At 42.2% G+C, this 22544-nt stretch overlaps 1 protein-coding gene across 4 annotated transcripts in view; it reads right to left on the bottom strand.

Moving 5' to 3' along the window:
- The window catches only part of agrn (agrin), a 235913-nt gene that overhangs the window by 31435 nt on the left and 181934 nt on the right, over nucleotides 1-22544 (bottom strand). For 3 of the 4 annotated variants that reach the window (XM_061767294.1, XM_061767300.1, XM_061767308.1), the window contains 9 exons: nucleotides 20722-21153; nucleotides 18162-18287; nucleotides 12521-12648; nucleotides 9576-9690; nucleotides 8125-8244; nucleotides 7279-7662; nucleotides 4750-4942; nucleotides 2551-2766; nucleotides 841-1070 (listed from right to left, as the gene is read on the bottom strand). In XM_061767294.1, the coding sequence (XP_061623278.1) occupies nucleotides 841-1070; nucleotides 2551-2766; nucleotides 4750-4942; nucleotides 7279-7662; nucleotides 8125-8244; nucleotides 9576-9690; nucleotides 12521-12648; nucleotides 18162-18287; nucleotides 20722-21153 (1944 nt within the window). The remainder of the gene's footprint in view (nucleotides 1-840; nucleotides 1071-2550; nucleotides 2767-4749; nucleotides 4943-7278; nucleotides 7663-8124; nucleotides 8245-9575; nucleotides 9691-12520; nucleotides 12649-18161; nucleotides 18288-20721; nucleotides 21154-22544) is intronic. The other variant, XM_061767317.1, reaches the window with a different exon arrangement.

Raw genomic sequence — 22544 nt, 5'->3', positions numbered from 1 at the left:
ATAGGCCAAAGGCCAATTACTGAGCATTTGGTGGACGCTTTCCTGTTTCTGCCCAGCCTCAACATTTCATCTCTTACGTCTGCGTTGGACCCACCGACTTGATCGTGTTCACAAACAGACCTCCGGCACTACAGGACTGCGGGCACTGTCAGGCTCACTTGGGATTTGTCAGCGTAACGTGATCACAGTGAAACCCTTGGGTGAAAGAAACTTGTCAATGTGTTCAGACAAGAATTGAGTAGGAATTAGTTTGGAAACTTATTACTTTCCAGAGTGAACTATTTGTTAGCACCACAGTTGCTTAGTTGACTGCGCAGGCTATTTCAATAGCTTTTTCAACAAATGTAATGAATGAATAACTGATTTTTTTTCAATAAAAATATTCAAACGATGTTTTGATCTATTGCTTTTTTTCTGTTTTTAATAAAGCCTATGAACTTATGAGAACATGATCAATTGGTTTGTGTGTTTGGCACAAGGAAAATACTTTGACCTGACAATTGTCAGAGCTTTTGAATATAATTGTACAAAATAAAATATTTTTGACAAGATTTAAAAGCAGGATGTATTTGTTTCATTCAAAAACAAAAATTTTTTTTTTTTTTTAAAGACCCCCATACCTCCATCTACCAAATTCTCGTAAGAACGAGCTCAGAAATTAATGTTTACTTCTTACTTGGTTTTGATGTCTTACTTTCTCAACCAGCAGAGAAAAGTCAGCATATTAACAAAACAGACATGGGACATTAAATTACCTGCTTCTCAGCCTAAATCAACTCTCCCCAATAGATTGGTGGATTTTTTCCCCCCGGTGTGATTGCTTCTCTGTCATCACCTTACCCCAGAATCCTTTGCTGCACTGGCAATGGAACATCTCTGCCTCTTTGACCTGGCATGTGGCCCCATTCTTGCAGGGATTTGGCAGGCAGGGGTTGTTGCCACATTCGCCCACACCGCCGCCATAGAGATTATCAACGCCGTTCTCTTGTAGGTTGAGCACCCGGTTGTTGACGTCCAGCAGGCGGATGCAGCCCACAAGACCCGAACCTACAGCAGTCCTCTCCCTTACACTGCACAAGCGAGAGGAGGCGAAGTCATCCCATCACACTAATATTGGACAGAGCTTAAAATTACAACTGTGAAGCTAATGACGCCTTGGATACCGATGAACTCGAAAGGGATCGTTTAATTTTGATGATCATTTAATGTGCTCATGTCTCATAGAATGTCTTGATTGTTTGAGAACTTTAATGTAGGTGATCTATAACCATTGAAGAAAAATGAATCGGAAGTCTGTTACAATTAAAACCAAAAAATGGTTGTGTTCAACAAAATGGTTTTAGTCATTGATGGTGTCGTGCTGCACTCGCATGACTTTGGTGCAGGCAGCGTAGAGTCTGTTCTGACGAAGTGGCAGTGTAAATGGACCCCGCGAACCTCAACAGGATAAGCGGAATAAAAATAGGGATGGATGGATAAATGATGGAAACCAAAGTTTTATTCAAAACACATTCACCTTTTGTGTGTTTGACAGTAGCTGAGATCTCATTGTGAGCCAAAAATGGTGTCTCAGTTAATTCTATCGAGCCAAAAGGACTGCCGGCCGTCTATTTCCCGGCTGTCGCGTTAGCCACTGCGGTGTACAGTGATGTGTCAACTCGGGCTACCGAATGTGCTTTTGATGACTGTATTTTGGTACCATTTCTCTATTGAAGTGGTTGAAAGAGCACCGGCGGCTGTCTCCATCCTCCCTTTATCTATACCACCTGCTATGGATTACAATTTGCTCTAACGATGGTAGGCTAGATTCGTAGGCTACATTCAACTTGCTAACAATGTTTACTTTACCTGAGACATGCAGTTGAGTAACTGTACAGCGAAGGATGACCCTGACCCTAACCCTAACCCTAACCCTAACCCTATTATCTTTTGGGTTGATGGAACTGTAATTGCCCATTTTCCTACTATTTTATTGTTCAGTCATCCATGCATATTGGAGACACAAGGACATCCAGATGTCTGGTGGGATACAATGCGTTTGTCTACAAACAATGTATTTCTAGTTTAAATATAAACATCCCAATATGACCTGTCTAACATTATGAGAGTACCTCATGAGGCAAATGTTAAAATTGATCTTTTTCACTACATGAGCACTATTTCCTCCGGCTGCGATTGCCTGGCGACCAGTTCAGGTTGTACCCCGCCTCTCACCCGAAGATAGCTGGGATAGGCTCCAGCGCCCCCGCGACCCGAGTGAGGCGAAGCGGCTCAGAAAATCGATGGATGGATGGATATTCCCTCCGGCTTTCCAATTAAGACATATGGGTGAAGACTATGTTGGATTAAAATGTCAGAATCCATTAGCAAAATTGAAAATTGGATCTGATAAGTGCTGTTTGGAAAGAGAATGCAGGGTTCAATAGCAAAAGCTCCCAACTGAAAGATTTTCTTTCATCGCTGCTATAGTCATCCGATTATTTACGCCTTTTATAGAATACTCCGAACGTTCTTGCTACAGTGTGGTAATGAACAAATGTAAAGACGTACTCCTGCTTAATTTCTTCGGGCACTCCTCCAATGAACAGATCAGTGTCCAGGTTGAGGCCGTCGGTTCCGCGCGGACTTTCGCCCTCGATGTGCGGCTCGTTGTCCACGCTGAGCATGGCGTGACGCCGATTGCGGTTCACCACCAGCTGATGCCAGCGGCCCTGAGAGATTTCAATGTTGCTGACCACGATGCCTGTACCTGAACCTGTGTTGAACCTGAGAAAGACGCAGCATGTTAGATTGTCAATGACCTTCTCCACAACAATTTAAAACTATTGGATTTAATAATTCATTTAGGTTGAAAACATAGGGGCAAGGAACAATATAAAATATTGCAGGACCACCATGGCGACAACGAAGTAACAAGCCTCATTGCAAGTCGGCACAGCATCAATTGGTATTGGAGCTTTTAATATAAGTTTAAAAAAAAAATGACACATAGTGCTGCTTTTTACAGCAAAAAAGGTGCAGGACTTTTTTTGCTATTGCAAACGATGTGCCTGTAATGAGGCAATTACGCACTTTTACATCTTTCAAAGCCTCTTTTGGAATCAACCTTTTATTTAATGAGGTTTTGTAAGAGAAAATAAGGACACCAAAAGAGAGCTGTCATCCATGTGCACCCACACATTGGGCAAGCTAAAAGCAATTATTTGCCACCAATAATTTTTCATCTCCTCGTGACTTGGATTTGCAGAGCTGTGAGTGCTGAGCTCACTGCTTATTTCTGGAATTGAGTTCCATTTTAAAATGACAAGCGATTCATCTGATCTTGATTACTTCCCTGTTAATTGCACTGGGAATGGGGTGTGGGAAGAAAGAAGGGATTTCAGGAGGCAGCTGCCGATACATGCTCCATTGTAAAAAAGAATGGATTTGAATTTGAATAAAGTGTATTGTAACGGTAACCTCTAACTTCTGTGGTTTCGTTATGTCTCTTCAAATGCTTGCATGTATTTTTTTTTATTCTTTTGTTAACATACACCAGTGATTTGCCGTTTTGATTAAAAGTGTCAAAAAAGTTAAAAAAAATGTAGGAAAATGTTTATTATTGGGGTGGTAGTTTGCGCAGGGTATGATAGTGACCCATTAAAATATTCGGAAACACTTCTTAATGATACGGGGCAGTTCTATACCACTGCCGATATTACAAAAACATCGTTGACATGTTTTCTGGCGGAAGTTTTGATAGCGCTTGCATTTGATCCTTTGAATGTACGGCTGTACATTCCACTGAATTGGATAGTTCTGCATTTCGGAATCATATTGAGACATCCTGCACATACAGTATGCATAATAATTATGTTTATCTCACCAAACATGATTATGAACAGCTTTGCTTTCACAGCTTTCACCTGCAAATCTGCCAATAACCTTCTGTGTCAACATTTCAATTCTTGCCAGTGTTGTTTGCTCCCTGCATCATCACCACCAATAACTTTTATTCATAGCTTTGCTGAAAGCCAAAGCCATTGTAATGACCCACGTTCCTTCACTGGGATTCCTTAGCATTTTAAATTTATAGTAGAAATGCTAAGGTTAAACACAAGTCTTTTCAGTTTTTTGGGAAGACATAATTTAAATTCAAATAATTCATTCAAATGTTGAAGGAGAAATGATGCATTTTTTTCCCAATAGTTCCCAGGTGTCTTGTGAAATGTTTTTGTCAAAATACCCGAGGGATGAAGAATTAGAGACATATTTTCAAAGCATATCTCTAAGCATAATGCCTCCCATACGCACACACACGCCCACATCCCCCACGGGTGCAAAGCCCCTGAACAATGTAACGACTATTACGACTCCGGCTAAGAAAGTGAGTTTACATCGTACTCTTCCAGATATGCAAAGAAACTATTTAAAAACTAAAAATAGTAAACAATTTCTTTTCATAACGGCGACAAAAAAGATCATTCCATTTCAGAAGCAAAAATGGTTTCCTCCCCTTTCCGCTACATGTCAAGGTTTAATTTGTGAACATATGACATGAATGATCCTTCACGTAACTACTTTACAAATTGTCAACTTACTACCGTTTACTCTTGTTTTGATTCTAAATCAGGAGATGTGCTCAGCGGCGGGGGCGGATCTATTCCTGTGGGGATAGAGGGCCGCTGGCCATCCCCAAATCCTGAAAAATCCAAAACTAATTGGCTAGAAGCTGCGATGTAGCAGTTTGTCCACTACACGAGTGCTTACCTGAGCTCCACTTTGCTATTCACCAGAGCCAGAGAGATGAAGTCCTTCTTGTTCTCTTGGCCGTTGTAGAGCAGGATACCCGTCATCTCGGACGCCCTGAACTCCATGGCAATGCGCACCGTGTGGTAGGCGCTCATGGTTTGGAAGGCCAAGTAGGAGTGACCTCCGAACGATGGGATAAAGTACTTGATCACTGCAGGGGAACAAGGTCGATGCTATCAACCGCTGGGATGCACTTGGTTCGGGTACAGTATAACAGGTGTTTCGTGGAGAGCATGGGGGGGAGAGCGACGTCGGGTCTTGATGACAGCTTATTTTTGAGAAAGATGATTTTCTCGTTCATTAAAGTGGGGAAGATGAGGAGAAAAAGGAGCCGAGCTTTTCATTTGCACCCTCAAACGCAAGCACGAGAATCTTTAGTTTTTCTGCCTCTTGGCAATTCTGATTATCCTCATCATAGATTTTCTCCCTGGGCCCCTATTCTCTCCATCCCTCTATCTTTCGGTTTCTCTGTGTATGACGCCAGCTGATGAGCTCGTTCTAAATGAATTGATTGCTCAGATAAATTTATGTGGGTCATTCCACAGATGTGGTGAAATGTTACGGGCAATTATTAAAGGCAACATCCATAAAAAGGCATCAAATATTAACACACGACAGCATCGTCAGTAATCAGGTATCAACATGTAGATATCAAATAATATTGTATCAAGAATTATTTGTCAAACGCATTGTTGTGGTTTTCGACCAGCACCGTCTACGTGTTTGTCGCAAAGGTGATGTGCCTTGAGTTGAACAATTTTCAACTCGGAGCGGTGTCGTGGTGACATCACATGGCGCATCCAATAGGAGAGTGGTGGGCGGAGTAATTTCCGAGTGCTAACAGCAGTTGAAGCGTCCCGGTTACGCAAGCACTTCCAAATATGGGCAAGCATGCACTGGGCCGCCGTCGTCCTTGCGCGCTGACCCGCAGTGAACACCAAGAAAACCAAGCGGGGTGTGAAAGGGCCTTTAGGATGTGTTTAATGAACAGTATCATTAGGCTCACTTTAACGTTTTAAATTATCAAACAAATTTATATAGACAAATATAACCACTGTGAACTTAAAATGCTGTTTTCAAATGGGGATTTCATTTATTAAAGAAAAAAAAACTATTCAGATACCTGGCCCTGTGTATCCCCCAAAGCTCAGCAGCAACAACTGAAATCAAACGTTTTCTATAACTGGCAATGAGTGGTTCACATCTCTGTGGAGATATTTTTGCCCACTCTTCCTTGCAGAATCGTTTGAATTCAGCAAAAACGGAGTTTTATTTGCGCATGAACGACCTTTTTAAGGTCAGGCCACTGCATTTCAATCGTGTTCAAGTCCGGACTTTGACTCGGCCAGTCCAAGACTGTATTTTTTTTTTGTTTTTTTTCCTAAGCCATTCCTAAGTTGACTTGCTGGTGTGTTTTGGATCGTTATCCTGCTGCAGGATCCAAGTGCGCTTCACCTTGAGGTCGCAAATTGATGGCTGAACATTCTCCTTCAGGATTTTATGTGAATGAGCAGAATTCATGGTTCCATCAATCACAGCGAGTTGTCCAGGTCCTGTAGGAGCGAAGACCATCACACTACCACACCTTCCAAAAAGCTCAATGTTCATCTGGGTCAATATAATATTTCCCCAAGAGTCTTGGGAATCATTCAGATGTGTTTTTTTTCACTAACAAGTAAGTAAGGCGAGCCTTTATTTTCTTTTTGGTCAGCAGTGGTTTTTGCCTTGGAACTCTGCTATGGATGCCATTTTTGCCCAGTCTCTTCTTGATTGTTATGTCATGAACACTGACGTTAACTGAGGTGAGGGAGGCCTACAGTTCTTTACAAGTTGTCCTGAGTTCATTTGTGGCCTCCTGGATGAGTCACTGTTGCTCTCTTGAGGTAATCTTTGTAGGCCAGCCACTCCTGGGGAGGTTCACCACTGTTCCATTTTCTCCATTGGAGGATAATGGCTCTCACTGTGGTTTGCTGGAATCCTAAAGCTTGAGAAATGGCTTTTGTAACCCTTTCCCGACTCATAGATGTCAATTACTTTATTTCTCGACTGTTCAGGAATTTCTTTGGATCGTCTTATTTTGTTGCAGCTTTTTTAGATCTTTTGTCCGACTTGATTTTGTCGGGCCAGATTCTGTTTAAGTGATTTTTTGATTGAACAGGTCTGGAGGTAATCAGGCTTGGGTGATCAGTGAAAATTAACCAAAAATTGTGATTAGCCACAATTAATTCATGATTTTAAAAGGGAGGTAATTACTTTTTCACACAGGGCCAAGTTACTTTGAATTTTTTTCTCTTCCCCTTAACAAATGAAACCACTCTTTTAAAAGAGCATTTTAAGTTTACTTGGGTTATATTCGTCCAATCTGTACATTTGTTTGATGATCTTAAACATTAAAGTGGGGAAACTATGCAACGTTATAAGACTTTGAGAAGGGGGCCGATACTTTTTCACGGCACTGTAAAATATTTGAATGAAAACAAAAGTTACCTTTCTCGCACACAGATCCTCCGCGCCCGGCGGGGCACTTGCAGCTGAAGCCGTTGCCCTCCTCCTCGCAGGTACCCCCATGGAGGCAGGGGTGGGAATCGCAGGGTCTCTGGTGCTTGTGTAGTCTTTCGTGGGCGATGGTGGTGGTTGGCGGCATTGCCGTTGTAGTGACGACCGGTTGTGCTGTGGCGGTGACGGGGATCGGGGTGCCGGCGGGTGCTGATGTCGTGGTGGTCCGTCTGCCGGTGATAGGCCTGCGGGTCGTGCCCGGGGGCCGACGGGTGATATAGGGGGAGGTTATCAGATGTCTGGTGGTGGTGGTGGGGGGAGCACGAGTGGTGACTGACGCAGTGGTGGTGGTAAAGAATGGTACGGAGGATAGACCTGGCAATGAAAAAGATGCAAAACTGTAGTAAATCACAAGGCACCCCAGAAGGTGCCCTCCAATTGTTGAATGTATACGTATATATGTATCACAAAAGACAAACTCAAGAAACATGTTCTCATAATACGTCATTTATAAACAATTTATGTAGGTTTTATAATGACACCTGAATTAAGGCATGAGTTATTCATCAGTTTTTGTTGCCTAATAAATTGCTTGAAGTCATTTTGTCTTGAAGGCTCAAATAGTGAGCCAACACTGTCTGTTAAACTGTTTGAAATCACGTAAACCAACCCGTTTATTATTGATTTACAAAGTCATATGAAGTTATCAGTAAGCCGAACTATTTATAAACCCATTTACCCTTTTTACCCTAGCCTGATTGTAATGTGGTAGCCCCCCCCCTGAAAAAGGAACAACTACACCATTCATTAACTCCTACACAATCCTCCATCAATTACCATAGTTGTTGAAGCGAATATTTTCATCCACTGGCTTCTTCACTGTGATGCTTGTTTCCTTGGAGACCTTCAGCTGTTTAAGCAGGGCTCCCTCGATGTCCTCGACTGTGTATCTTGTATCTATAATAAAGAACAGGCACATCCACTCAGGGCAAGACCTCAGAGGAGCACTACAGAATAAACAGACAGGACTTGCTTGTGCTTCTTTAGCGTTGACAGTGGATATACCGGAAAAACCCTGCCTGTGACAGCAGAAGGGTCTCCGGGGACCACTTGTCCTCCACCTGCATGTCAGCCTGCTTTTTCTTCATGTTCCAGATGAATTGGTCTCATAATGTTTGACACGGATGTTTGCTTTACTGGCCATGGAGGACAGTCGCCTTAACGATGCCCGTTAGCCCGTATGATGGGGATGAAGGACGCTAAATGCAGTTCATAAAAAATAAGCTATATTAACGACAGTAGATGGTGCGCAGGATAGGGTTTTTGCCAACTGCAACGGGAGCTTTGAGTCATCAATTTTTGCGACACTTCGAAAGTTGGCATTTTTAACTGTCATTATTTGACAATATTACAAGCAAGACTGGGCATGACAGGGATTTAAAATGTTCACATTCGAAAGAAAATGACTCAAAGTCTGTATTTTATTGAGAGAGAGAGCTGCAATGCTTTGTTTACTTCCGCTGCCATTATTCTTACTGCGCTTGCGCATATGCGCAGTTGTACCGATCAAGGAGATCCCGAGATGATAATCTTAGTGGAACGAGGCGTCTGATGACCGTAAGGAGCTGCACGGATGTTCATGGCAGACTGAGACTGCGGCAGATGAATTGGGATCAAGTTATGATTTATTTATTCAAAACATTGTGGCAGATGACAGCTAGCTACCGCTAACTAGCAACTAAGCTAACTTGCTGGCTTACTAGAAGCAGATGTTGCAGCCAGCATAGATTTATGCATTTTATGGCACCGGGATTGGCGTGTAATAGACCACGGCCACGATGCGGCGAGGGATCCTGGTTACAGTAAGCCATTTTAGACAGAAAAAGAAGCGTTTGGCCGGGAAAAGCGCCCTAAACAAAAAAAGAAAAAAAAAAGTGCAACCCGGATTTATAACCAGGGGGCTATATATTTTTTTCAAATAATAAAATTGGATTTTTCATTTGTTGGGCAATGTCATGTCTTTATGAAGGAATAGTAACGATTCGATTGTGATCCACTAGTCTTTCGTTACTGTCAATGCGGATAGCGACTGGGGATTGAGACGGCAAATCCGAGCTCTACTACACAACAACCAAAATGACATTTTGCTGCAGTTCGCAGTATACATACAAGTGGAACGTGAACTGAGGGAGTTTTTGTGTGTGTGTGTGTGTGTGCGTGTGGATAATTTCACAACCTTGAACACTTCTCTTGCTTATTTTGTCTTTTCGGCTCAGTCGTGTTCTCACCTGGTTTGAAATTAGCCTCCACAAAGGCTAGGATGGAGTTGCTGGGTGCCAGGTTACGGACACGAACGCTCATGAAGTCTCTGCGTACCGCCGACTTCCTGAATAGGTCGTTGAGCTAAATAAGAGAAGGGGAGATGGAGAGTGTGAGAGGGGGAAAAAGTGGAGAAAGGATAATAAATGAGGCTCTCAACAAGTGCCAACCTATCGCTAAACCAATTTCATTTCTCAACAACTGTACTCTATCTGCTTGCTAGAAAGTGTGTGTGTATGTGTGCGTGTGTGTGATTGGAAAAAAACCTGACATTTTTGCTAAACTCGCGACAGGGGCTAAAGCTTGAAGATAAATGTCGTGCTCCTGATTAGTTTTGCCCCAATATGTGCAAGCAAAATTCAAAGCTTCAAAGTTCCAAGTTGATTTAAGGCCACTATACTTTTAGCTCTGAAAGCTGTTTCTGGTCCGACAAAAAAGAATCTGGGACAACATTTAGTCCTCAAATTGGAGCTTCAAAAATGTCACCCTATCAAATAAAAAAAGCAAACCCTTTTATGTGTTCCTTCATTCTTCGTTTAAGTTTCTTCATTTCGCCGTGGATTCATCGCACTCACCCGCCTAAATACACATCATGTCCTCATTTAAGCTGCCACAGGACCTGCTAACCCACTTACCTCACATGCCGCTCTCCAAATATGCATAGCACTGATTTGACTGAGGCGTATTATGTTCCATCTAATGATGCTTTCAAAGAAATCTCATGTGTAACTTGGTGCGATCTCTCAGGTGATTCAAAACCCCCCAAAAGAAGAATGTCACCGACTCTCCGAAAGAAGTTAATGCTGTGACCAACAGGGCCCTGTCGCATTTTTTATATATATATATATATATAAATATAAAAAAAAGCACCTTAACCTTTTGTACAATTCCCCTCTCACTTCTCACAAGAAGACCTTGTATGTGTGCAGAGTGCGTGTTATGTAGCTGATGGCGAGTGGCAACAGAGACACACAAGCTACGGGTTTTATCAGTGGCACTAACACACACACACACACACACACACACACACACACGTCACTTTGAGGTATCGTAGATGAGGTCCCACTGGATCCTTGCGACACTGAGACAACAGTTGGTGGATGTTGTGACCACACTCAAACGCATACATGTACACGTAGGCAAGGCCTTATTTCATCAGGAAAAGCGAGGCCGCGGCTTGACGACAAAAACGTTCATTTCAAGGGCCGACAACGACCGAGACGACACACCGGACGCATTCAAGCAGTTTCGTTGCGTCGCTACGGACCACACGCAACTACTATTATAATTAACATTTTTCAAATAACTTCACTCCTCACGTTCGCATACTTTTTGTTGCTCCAATTTTGTAAGCAATTGACGTTTTTACATGTTCATTTTTTATTTTCATTTTTTTAATTTTTACATTACAATCTTCAAGTCTTACCACAAAACACTAGTTACTTGTACCACTTATTTTTGCAAGAAAATGATTGATGTTGCTAAAAATGCTATTTAAAACATAAACTGTGTAATATTTAAAGGTTCTATAGCTCTTATTTTGAAGTGACAAATCAGAGGTTGAAGAAGAACCTTCTGGAGCAGATATTTTTGAGTCATCGGAATAATGATTTCACTGTGGAAAGTTCTACTTTCTTAAATGTAGAAAAAAAATGAGGCATCGATTGGTCCTTTATTTCCTCCCGAATGTGAAACCAATAATCTGAGTATTAGAAAAAACACAAAGCTTGAAATGTTCCCACCCGGAATTCATAAAGTAGACTGTCTCGCAATCTAATACATTTATTGAATGCCCAATGGTAACTATGATGTGCTTTATTTTATGTCAAGAAAATGATCCACAATTGCTGTTGATGGAAGATTGAACTTTTCTAAATTGTTGTCGTCAGACGCCTTGAAAAACTATCCCCTTTAGTTGAACTGAATTGAAGCAAATTCTGACAGTTTTCCAAACAACGGCAGACTTTGTTGCTTGATGCGAGCGTTTGTGAAAATCACACATCACCACTACTAAGTCATTCTACTTTTGTGATATTTGCCAATATGCCTTTGATCCAACGTCACATATCAGCCAGGCAGTGTTGTATTAATGCGATATAAATGTATACTCCACTCAGGCTGCGTTCTATTCCACTCTCCATCATCCTGGTGCACTTGAATACCATTCAGCAACCTCAGCAGTGTCAACACCTGCAACGAAACCAGCCTGAGTGGACCTGAAGGAGCCGGAGGAATCTGATTAGTCCAGCTCTGAGTGGAGATTTGTCAAATGATGCTTTAAAAGATGACTTGGGCTCTCTCCAGCTCAGAAGTTCTCTGCAGGAACACTTTGAAGAGAGTTGGTGTAGTGGCAAAATGGAGGCGAGGGGTTCACATTGCCACCATTTTTCAATGTCAATTTGGGCTGGAAATGTTGTCGAGATGCTTTCAAGCACCCATTCATTTATTTCTTTTTTCACACTTGAATCGGCAGCTGAATACGTTGAAAATACAACTTCAGATGATGATAAAGTTTTTATGGCAGTGAAACAGTTTGCAAACTATTCTTCACTCACTTCCAACAGCAAATCTGCTGTTTTTTCCCCCCATTTTATTTTGACCTACTTGATGCCAACCAATATTCATTTACCTCAAAGTATTGTTTGTGTCTCTGTAAAAAACAAAACAAAAAAAAACAACAACGATTTGGTCTGGATGTGTGATGTTTGAAGCAGGGCAGAGGTTTTATCATGTGCTGTATACACCGTTGATAAAATCGACCACCGTTGCCTGGCAATGTAAAAATGGGAAGATAAGAGAAAAGCTTGCTTTGTGGGGGACAGACGGCTAAAAGAAGATTGGAGATTCTGATTTCGAAACAATTTGATCTTTGGAAATAGAATCTGTTCCATGGACAGTGACGCTCAGCACTTACGGCACTCTCGATGCTGCGGGCTGTCTCTCCGAAAAGCTCCGATTTCGGGTCCTCCATCTCGGGGGTGTAGACTATTTCTTGTCCCTCCACCTGGTCCAAGTGCAGGAAACCACTGAACTTCATGGTGGCTAGCGGGAGACAAGATGAGATCATGAAACCGATGCATTTGTCTTCATCTCACTTCCTGCTGCCTTCACACACTTTTCATTTTCAACTACAGTGCCAGTTGTGGGTTAGTGATGGATTGTGTGTTGGTGTGTGTCTGACAAAGGCAAGTTAGTGTGTGCCGCTGATTGGGTTTTTCACAAGACCGGTAGTAAAAGTGGGGGGGGGGGGGGACATATTTGCTGGTGAATGCTGTGGAAGTGGAGGAGGTGGATAGTGAAATGTGAGAGGGAGGAAAGAATGCGAAAATTTGGGCCATTTTCTTTTCTTTTACCAGACGGCGATTCATCCCAAAAGCTGGCTGAAGCGTGGAGGGCTGGGCAAAAAGGGTAAAAACATGTTATAGACACACACAACACATGAGGGGAAAAGACCACACAAACCAAACATTTGTGTCCTCATGCACACTGCGTATATACAACGAGAAAAATGACTAAATTGTGAAAAAAATGTGACGATAAATGATTTATCAATGGCAACGATTTTCTAAAATGAGTATTTTATTGAATGACATCATTCATTCTTCTTGACAAGTAGTCTATGGCACATATTGACTCACAGATGCAAAAAGCGAAATATGGTGAGGGCATTTCATGGGGGCTCTGGCTGAACCATTTCAAAAATGTTGATTTTGCTCTGTTGAAGCCATTCTGCTGTTGATTTGGACGTATGCACGAAAGACAAAAACCTATAAGCGTTTAAAAATATCAACGCTCATGTGCCTAATGGGCAGTCACAAAAGTGCCATTCTCGGCAAAGAAATTATTCTCTGAGTGCAACTTTGGAGGTTACGTCGCGCGACATCATTCAGCTCTCCCGGGTCGAGGGCTCCACAGCCAGCGAGGGCGTGCGAGATTCTGAGCTTCCACGCTGCTTGTAATCAACAGAACAAATTGCCCAAATCAATCATGGTTGCCCCTGTCTGAGCCTCAGCAAGGGGGAAATGGGAGGAGCACTTGTATGATTATCGTGAAAGATAGTCTTAATTGTCTCTTAAGAGCAGCAGGGCTGTGACTGATGCAGCCTAGCTCAAAGTGCACAGAAAGACGGTAGACACCGCACCCTTTGTTCTGCAGTACTTTTACAGGTGGTGACTCATTGATTCAGATCTAATGGTGTCCATAAAACAGAAGCAAACTGAACAAAGTCTGGCTGGTAAAATGAGCTGGGAGGAAAAAGCACACCGGTTGAGAGAGTTGAAATGTGCGAGGAAGACAAACATCGGAGAGGGTGATGTGCCGGGCTGTTACTGTGGCGAAGAATGGAATAGAAGTGGGGGGACAGAGCTGTTGGAACATCAGCTTCTACTGAACTGTGAAGCATAATGGTTGTCGGATGTCCACTAGCGTATTGAAGAGTAGCTGGAACTAAGCGCACCATTAACGCTCACGCAAGCAATTGCTGGCCATTATCTTTGAAGCCATATCGGTGCTACTGCCTTGCTCAAATGTAACATACTTCAGGCTGAGAATGAGGACGTTGCCCTGGAGGGAAACCATAAGGCCAGAAGTAAACCCACAGACCAGATAACTGGCTTTTCGCTAATTAGATAGAGCAACAGTCTTTTCCCACTTGGATGTGCCAATAGAGGGGTGCAATTAGAAAAGTGGAGACAAGTTAGGCTGTGTTTAAACTGCAGCACCCAACCCCAATTTCGTGCCTCGTCCGTCCAGCATCATAACGAAGCGCTTTAATGCCAGTGAGCTCTCGCTATTTTAGACGTTTTGAGCAGGAATGAGAAATTTCAAACGGAATTTACCTGTCGATACAGAAATGGGAGCCAGCTCACTGGGCTCCTCAAACACAAATTCGTCAAGCAGAACATTCAAACACTAAAACTTCTGTTGATAAATGTAAGAAAATTAATTCACGAAAAATTGACATTTTAATCAAGAAAAAAAAAACGTGATTTACTCGTTTTTTGTTTTTTCTTCAATGGTCAATTTTGAAAATGGCATTTACCTTGTTTTTTCTTTTTTTACTTAATGGTCATTGCACCTCCTATGTTAGTTATTGATTTAATGTTCTATGCTTTTGCTATAGTTTGGCTTTGCTCCAGGTGTGCAGTATTTGGGTGCGAATGTACAGTATCCTGTACTGTAGAACAGATACTGTATTTCAATGACGACAGGCTCACATGGACGTGTATCCGATCTGTCATTTTACAATAAATTGCAGACGCGTCAGTATCCATCTTTGTATTCATATTAAAAAAAGCGGCCTGATCCAATTTCATGCTTTTTTTCTGAATTTGGCCACACGGGAGCCAAAAAAACCTGAAGTGTGTCACTTGAGCCATGTAGCACAAGTGTAAATCAAACCATGGTTCTGTTTGTATTTAGTCTACTAAATATGAATCCATCTGAATCCATCCAGCCATTCATTTTCTCTACCATGTATCCTCTTTAGGGTCACGATAGAAAATTAAGCGGACTAGACAAGTACCAAGTGGACACACTAGGGCTGCACGATATGGGGAAAAAAATGACATTGCGATTTTTTTTTTTTTAAACCTGCGATATATATACAGTATTGTGGTGTGAAATAATACAGCATCAGTGTTGGGAAAGTTCATTTTCTACGCAAACTAGTTCAAAGTTCAGTTCATCGTTCCAAAAATGAACTAGTTCAGGTCATAGTTCATACTGTAATTCAAAGTTAAAACTAACTAAGTTCACTGGTCCAAAAATAAATGAGTTCTTTTTTTCCCCAATATGTCGCTGACAGGCTCGTACACTCAAAATACTGGCATTTCGTTTCCCCATTGTTGCCACCCATTCAGTCCTCACTAGTAGCCAGCAGCAGCTTTCGCCCTACAAGCTCAAAAACATGAGGAAAAAATTGTTGCATGAATGGTGTTTTTTGTTTTGTTTTTTTGAGAAATGAGGAATTAAAACAAAAACAGGACTTTTGTCCTTAACGCGCATACAAAAACAAGCAACACCGTATGAGAGGAACGATGGTGAAAGGATATTTATAATTTTGCATTCCTTCCAGCTCTGGTTGACAATATTAGCAAAATAATTTATCTAATCTTAAAAAAGAAGACAAAAAATTCCATATTATCAGTGTGATCGGACAATGTTTTAACGAATGCATTCTGATACAAATAATAATTGTCCTAGTAATCCATTTTTACCATTATGTACTGTATTACAAAAGAACACATTCACTCCCATTTACGCAGTGTCCCTGAAAGCATCTCGCGCACTCACGCAGCTGCCGCGTGCCTGCCTGCAGTAGTTTCATTCTGAAGAGCGATACAGGAAATGCAGCGCGTGCATTCTTTCTATTAGCATGTCCAAACGTGTCCTTCTACTGGCCACTTTTAATATTACAGTTTATTCACTGTATATTACAGAACACCAACATCGCAGCAGACCCTGTGATGTAACTGCTGCGGGCACGTACATCGCGAAGGCGATGCTCAAAGAAAACATCGTGCAGCTCTACTACACACTGAACAGGTAGATTGGGAATAAGCAACTGAGTGGAATTGATCCTGCGTCGGGTGATGTAAAATCTGGTCAATTGATCTGCATATTGCGTTCCTCTTCTTCTCCTGGTAGGTTACACACTGTCACACAAATCTATTTCAGGTGTGCCGTGGGACATTATAAAATGTTACGTAATTGCTCCAAAAATTATTTATTTACAAGAAATAATCTTTTTTTTCCCATCTATTTATGCCAGTGAGGCATAGTGACAGACAGAACAAATAAATACTATTTTATTAGATGGCATACAGTAATTAATGTATCCACATTTTTGTTTGTTGAGATTTGTGCCGTGAGATTTTCCAACTAACTTTAAAAATACAGTGTGGGATGTGGGGCAGAGAATTCTACTGGTCTGAATTTGTACTCTGGGATACTGCAGGACAGAGACACTGCTCCAAATGTACCAGTTAGATTAACACTGTTGGGACACATAAAAAAATATATATATTTGGCAAAAGGGATGGAGTAGGCACAGAGCCCTTTATCTCTTTGAAGTGCGTCTGTCCGAAAACACTGATTGGACTGAAAGCCCTTTAGTAGCTGATCCACTCACTCCCCCTGCCAGAGTCCGCAGAGAAATAGTGTTACAAAGCTGGATTGACACTTCATCTGGAGAGAAAAGTGAGATGTAGCACACAAGGGAGATATCGAAGAGTGTCACGGACTAATAAAAAGCGCGGTCGAGCGAGTGTGGCCGAGATTCAAATTGAAGAACAAAATGTGAAGGAAGATCAAGATTGACCACAAATAGAGACAATGACAGTTACTTCAAAGCACAGCAGCCTTAAAATAAATTCCCTTGAGGATCAGTGAGTGGTTTGGAATGATGAACATCAGATTCTATAAATACTGTATGTTGCCAGACTGAGGTCGTGTGATACTTTCGATATTCAAGGGATACAAGGATTTACTGTATTTATTCAAGTTTAATGCATCCACAGTCCTGAATACAATGTAAGATGTACTGTATGTCGGGCCAGTAGTTGGCAATGTCCCTTTGTAAGAAACATTACGCGCATTGGCATCTCCTGCTTGTCCTCCAGCGTCATACACTAAAGCACATTTTGAAGGCTGTGTATAACCGCATTTGGGATTCGACATAAGTGTACGGTAAGTGTTGTGACTCAGATGGACTCAGTAGCAAACTAGTACATGTGTACTTTGCAGGAGAAGTGCAATTGAATGATCATTTTCAGAAAAAAAGAAATGGCACTTTCAAAAACCTCCACTTTGAAACCTCGCATTGCAAAAGGCCATTGTCATGTTAAACGAAGGGCCAAACAACGTTATTGTGAATTTACAGTCGAAAATGAGTATCAATTCGACACCTCGGAAATGATGTGAACATGTAATATAAGCTTCAAATTCATCTCAAACCTCAAACAAGCCGAGCAACTGTAGCCTGTTAGTGGCCAAATCTTGGGAGGGGCATTGTAAGGCAACGACACGCAGTGCATTCTGGCTCTTGTAGTTCCTACAATCTGTCCTCTGTTATTTCATTGAACAGATCAGTTTTGTGAAAGGATCACCTTCTCAGTCATGACAAACTTTGGTCATATTTTCCCACGTTAGATTTGTTTACTTCCTATCCATCTGCCAAAATTTGAGGGAGATGATTCATGAAAGCAGAGACTATACCAGCTGTTCATCTGTTTGTTTACTGCAGATGGCAGAATATTAGTGCCCTCAAAGTAAACATTGGAAATGAACACACACACACACACACACAAAATCTCTTGACTGAATAGATGATAAAAATGAGAAAACAGAACGTTAGAAGGCATCAAATATATGCAGCAGATATTTTGCAGGCGATGTCTGCGGCTAATCCAAATTCCGACAACGTTTTTTAACCATGCCTAACACTGTTTATGGATTGAATTTCCATAAAGTCACTTTTTCGCCCAAAAAGTGAAACTTAACTGAAAGTTACATTTGGATCCAAATTGAATGTTTTTTGGCTAATTTCAACTTACGTGGACAGTTGGTTCCCTCTTGGGTGCTGGCCGGAGTCTCACTGTCAGGGCAGCATCCAAATTCTGTGTTGTCACATGAAGACCTGTGGTCAGCGATGGGTATTGCGGAGTTTTCCACTGTGGGTCCTGGACGGCGGGGTGGGGTGCAATTATTAGAAACACCATTGCAAACTACAATCCGAATAATCAAGATCATATCAACTTAATACCACTCTGACAATGCCTTTATATAAATGTCACAGTCAATTTCTTGCCTGTTAATTGTCATTGGTTCTGTCTTACTGTGATCTGGAGGCAAATTCCATAAATTCCATTCCATTGGTTCTGATGTTTTGTTCCTGACAGTTTTCCCTGTCCTTTCTTCTCCTTTTATGTCAGTCGTGAAGTTTTATAATGAGTCACATAAACTATTTGTAGTGTTTGCAAGACAAATTGGAATTGGAAAAAGCCCAGACAGACAGTAAATTAGTTTACTGTCTTTACCAGCATATCTGTTAAAAAAAAAAAAAAAAACGCCAGTGGTCTTTCTATCTCGAGAGCTGACTGATAGCTAGCCTTCGATGCATCTCACGAAGAGAAAAGATATGCAAGTATGCTTCCTGCATATGCGGCTGTATTAGAACATAAAAAAATCATAAAGGTGTGTGGTCGTGCTCGCTGACCAAGTGTGTAATACACTGCACAAGCAGTGAACCTCCATCTTCTCTAATGACGGTGTCGGCGGAAGGGGCGTCTCGGCCGAAGCGGCGCAGTTTATGGTCGCTCTGAGATCACAAATAATCATGGAGGCAAACAGCTAACGGCTAAACAAGTCGTAAAGACGTCAAGAGACAGGGGGGGACATTTTACTCAAGGACTCGCGGTCAAAGGAAGGAGGGAGGAGAAAGATGAGGGGCTTGTAGGGCATCTGTTGGAGTGTGGTCTGCAGATTTATGGATGCTGGGCTGAAGAGGAGAGGGTAGGGGGAGAAGAGGGCAATGTGCATTGGCAAGGAGACTTCACCACAACTCCATTGGGAGCCATAGGAAGAACTGTCACAGAAGCATGCACTAACACCCACTCACAAATATTAAGTGTGGATTTCAATAGAGCACTACTATACATGTGCAAGGTATGTACACAGCCCACTACCTGCTTGTCTTATATACTGTCTGTACTGTATTGGTGCACTAATAATGGTGCAAACCTAGCTGGTTGGTTACAATCAATATCATCAATAGACACACAAAAAGGTTAGGAATAAATTGTAAAAAAAAAAACAAAAAAAAAAAACACTCAGGGATGGTTGGATAGACATTCATTCGCACAAGACAGCAGGTCTCCTTGGTAGACAGGCTACACGCTTCTTGCGTCACCGAGCATTGGTCAGCGTTTGACAGGAGAATAAATCAAAGATACACTGAGAGAGCGTGAAGGCAAGGAGGAGGAGGCGGAAGAAGAAGAAGACCACATCGGGGTCACGCTATTCCGACCATTCGATACGTTTTCCGCAAGCTGACAACGGAGGTGTCTGGGTGGAGGGAAAACAAGACAAGATCTGATGGAAAGGCGCCAGTCATCCTTAGGCACCAGGGCATGTCGGGAAAGATTTGGGACGACTCGTCATGTGACTGTGACTGATCGAAGGCAGCCTGTATGCACACATTCACAATTCTAACCGCCCAGTCATATCATCCTCTCAATTCAGACTCCAAAGAGACCCAGATACGGGCCGGCGGTTTCATCCGGCCGACTGGAAGTGGATTCGTCTGCTAGCTATTTGAGGGTTGGAAGAATGACAGCATGTGCGGTGGGCAATGACAATGAACCATGCAGATTCCTTTCGTACTCAAATTGAGATATACGCTAAAAGGCCACAACATTAGGTTTTCCCTGGGCAATATCAATAATAATAATAATAATAATAATAATTAGTTTGGATTGACACTGTCAGACAGGTATTCATTTAACGATGCATTTCTTAGGGATGTGAACTTCTTTGCATTGCATCACAGTATACTATGTTGTGTCTAATTAAACAAATGTCAATGGTATCACAGAGATTTTCTTTATGAATTGCTGTATTGTATTCTTAACTTTGTGAGAAATATGCATGTGTGTATGTATCTATGAAGGTGTATAACACAGGTGCTGATCCACACTTGGATTGTTCAGTCTTGGTAGAGGATGAGTGCCGCTCCAATGAGTGCCGCTGTAGCTTTGCTAAGATTTCAGGAGTTTCTGCACCACTTGCTGTTCTCCCAACAGCAATATTCACGACTGTCATTGTGAAATGTGTACCTTTGTAACAGTGTCCATCAAAAGTCAACATTATTATCTTTGTTTTTTGTTGTTGTTTTTTTTTTTTGCTGCATTGAGTCTCATTAGAATGTGCAAGTGAGGTCAATGACTGAACATTATAAAATAAACACATATCTTCTTGAAATAATCCCATACTTGACTTGACGTATCTAATGACATGAATATGTTATGGTATGACATCAAACATTTGGTTCATACTCACAATATCTATAGCTACGAAAGCATCATGGGTATGATTAATGAAAGAGCAAGGATTTACCAAAAGTCTCCTCCGCCCCACTGGCCTCTGTTGGGATGCCGCTACCTGCTTCCTCTTCCAGCTCCTCCTCTTCCTCAGCTAGGTCATCTCCACTCGGCTCCCCACTGCCTGAACCCTCGAAAGAATTTGCAGCAGCGGAGGGGGCGGGGCTACTGCGAGAGGCGGTAGCGGCAGGGGCAGCGGTTGACCGTGGCGACTGAGTTTGGATGTGGATGGAGTGGTGGTGGTGGTGTTTTGTTTGCGTACGGTGGTGGGTGAGGGTGGGTGAGGGCGTGTTGGCAGGGGTCTGCACCGTAGTCTCAGCAGTCTCGGCCGTTCTCGGAGACGGGATGGCCCACACCCTGTTATGATTTAAGGGAGCTGGCGTTGTGATGGTGGTGGCGGCGGCAAGGGGGGTTGGAGTGGGTCGCTCAGCCCGCTCGGAGATGGTTTCTGGTGGAGGGAAGGGGAGGAAGCAAGGAATGGATGAATGATTGAGCCAAGATGGAAATGTTTGAAACTTGTGACATTGGCTGAAATTCCCCCTTCATTGGAAAACTTACACTTCAAAGGCAACAAAATAAACAATTTTCTTTACCGATGACAAACACATTTACACCCTCCATCTCGGTGATGGTCAGCAATGTCACTATGATACTACAATGAACACGCACTTGAACAAACTTCAACATTACAACAGCAACATCTGCTTGCATTACATGAGGAAGCTCTAAACTAGAACGCTCCTGAGATTGAAAAAGTCAGAATGCAAAATGCGGCATCAAGTTTGATAAATAGCTTAAACATAGGCATATAATAGCAAAACTTTTTCCATTTAAGACTGAGGGCTCTATTTTCATGACTGGCGTAAATCGGAGGCGGGTTACATCGGTGATAGCAATTTCGTGGACGGGGGTACATCGGCACATTTAAAAGAGGGGTGTCTGAGCTGGTGTGGGCATGTTCAGAGAATCCTGTCCAATCGAAGAGGCTCCTCTCATTCCCTTTAAATGTGGCGCAATAGTCTCCCATTGAGACGTCGCTATATGCAGAAGAGCAGCTTGCGTAATCGCAGCGATCCGTGCATCGACACTGCTCTTGGCCGGTGTGGCAACATACAACGTTAGCGGGTACCCTTTTCAAATACAGAACGAGCTGGTGAAAACAGCTAGCAACTTAAATATGTCCGCAAATCTCATGTATATATCCCCTCCTATGCTCGTTCATGTGCTCCCACCCCCCATAGCTGTGTGGCGCCCAATACATGGGATGATTTATGAAATATAATAATGATGATGATAATAATAATACAACCGCAATTCCAATGAAGTTGGGACGTTGTGTTAAACATAAATAAAAACAGAATACAATGATTTGCAAATCATGTTCAACCTATATTTAATTGAATACACCACAAAGACAATACATTTAATGTTCAAACTGATAAACTCGATTGTTTTAAGCAAATAATCATTAACTTAGAATTTTATGGCTACAACACATTCCAAAAAAGCTGGAACAGGGTCATGTTTACCACTGTGTTCCATCACTTTTTCTTTTAACAACATTCAATAAACGTTTGGGAACTGAGGACACTAATTGTTGAAGCTTTGTAGGTGGAATTCTTTCCCATTCTTGCTCGATGTACAGCTTCAGCTGTTCAACAGTCCGGGGTCTCCGTTGTCGTATTTTACGCTTCATAATGCGCCACAGGCAGCACGGTGGACGACTGGTTAGAGCGTCTGCCTCACAGTTCTGAGGACTGGGGTTCAATCCCCGGCCCCGCCTGTGTGGAGTTTGCATGTTCTCCCCGTGCCTGCGTGGGTTTTCTCCGGGCACTCCGG

Source organism: Phyllopteryx taeniolatus, chromosome 1 (genome assembly GCF_024500385.1).
Source record: "Phyllopteryx taeniolatus isolate TA_2022b chromosome 1, UOR_Ptae_1.2, whole genome shotgun sequence".
NCBI classification, from domain to species: Eukaryota; Metazoa; Chordata; class Actinopteri; order Syngnathiformes; family Syngnathidae; genus Phyllopteryx; species Phyllopteryx taeniolatus.
Note: the sequence above shows the minus strand (reverse complement) of the source record. Positions and strands in the feature narration are given on the sequence as shown.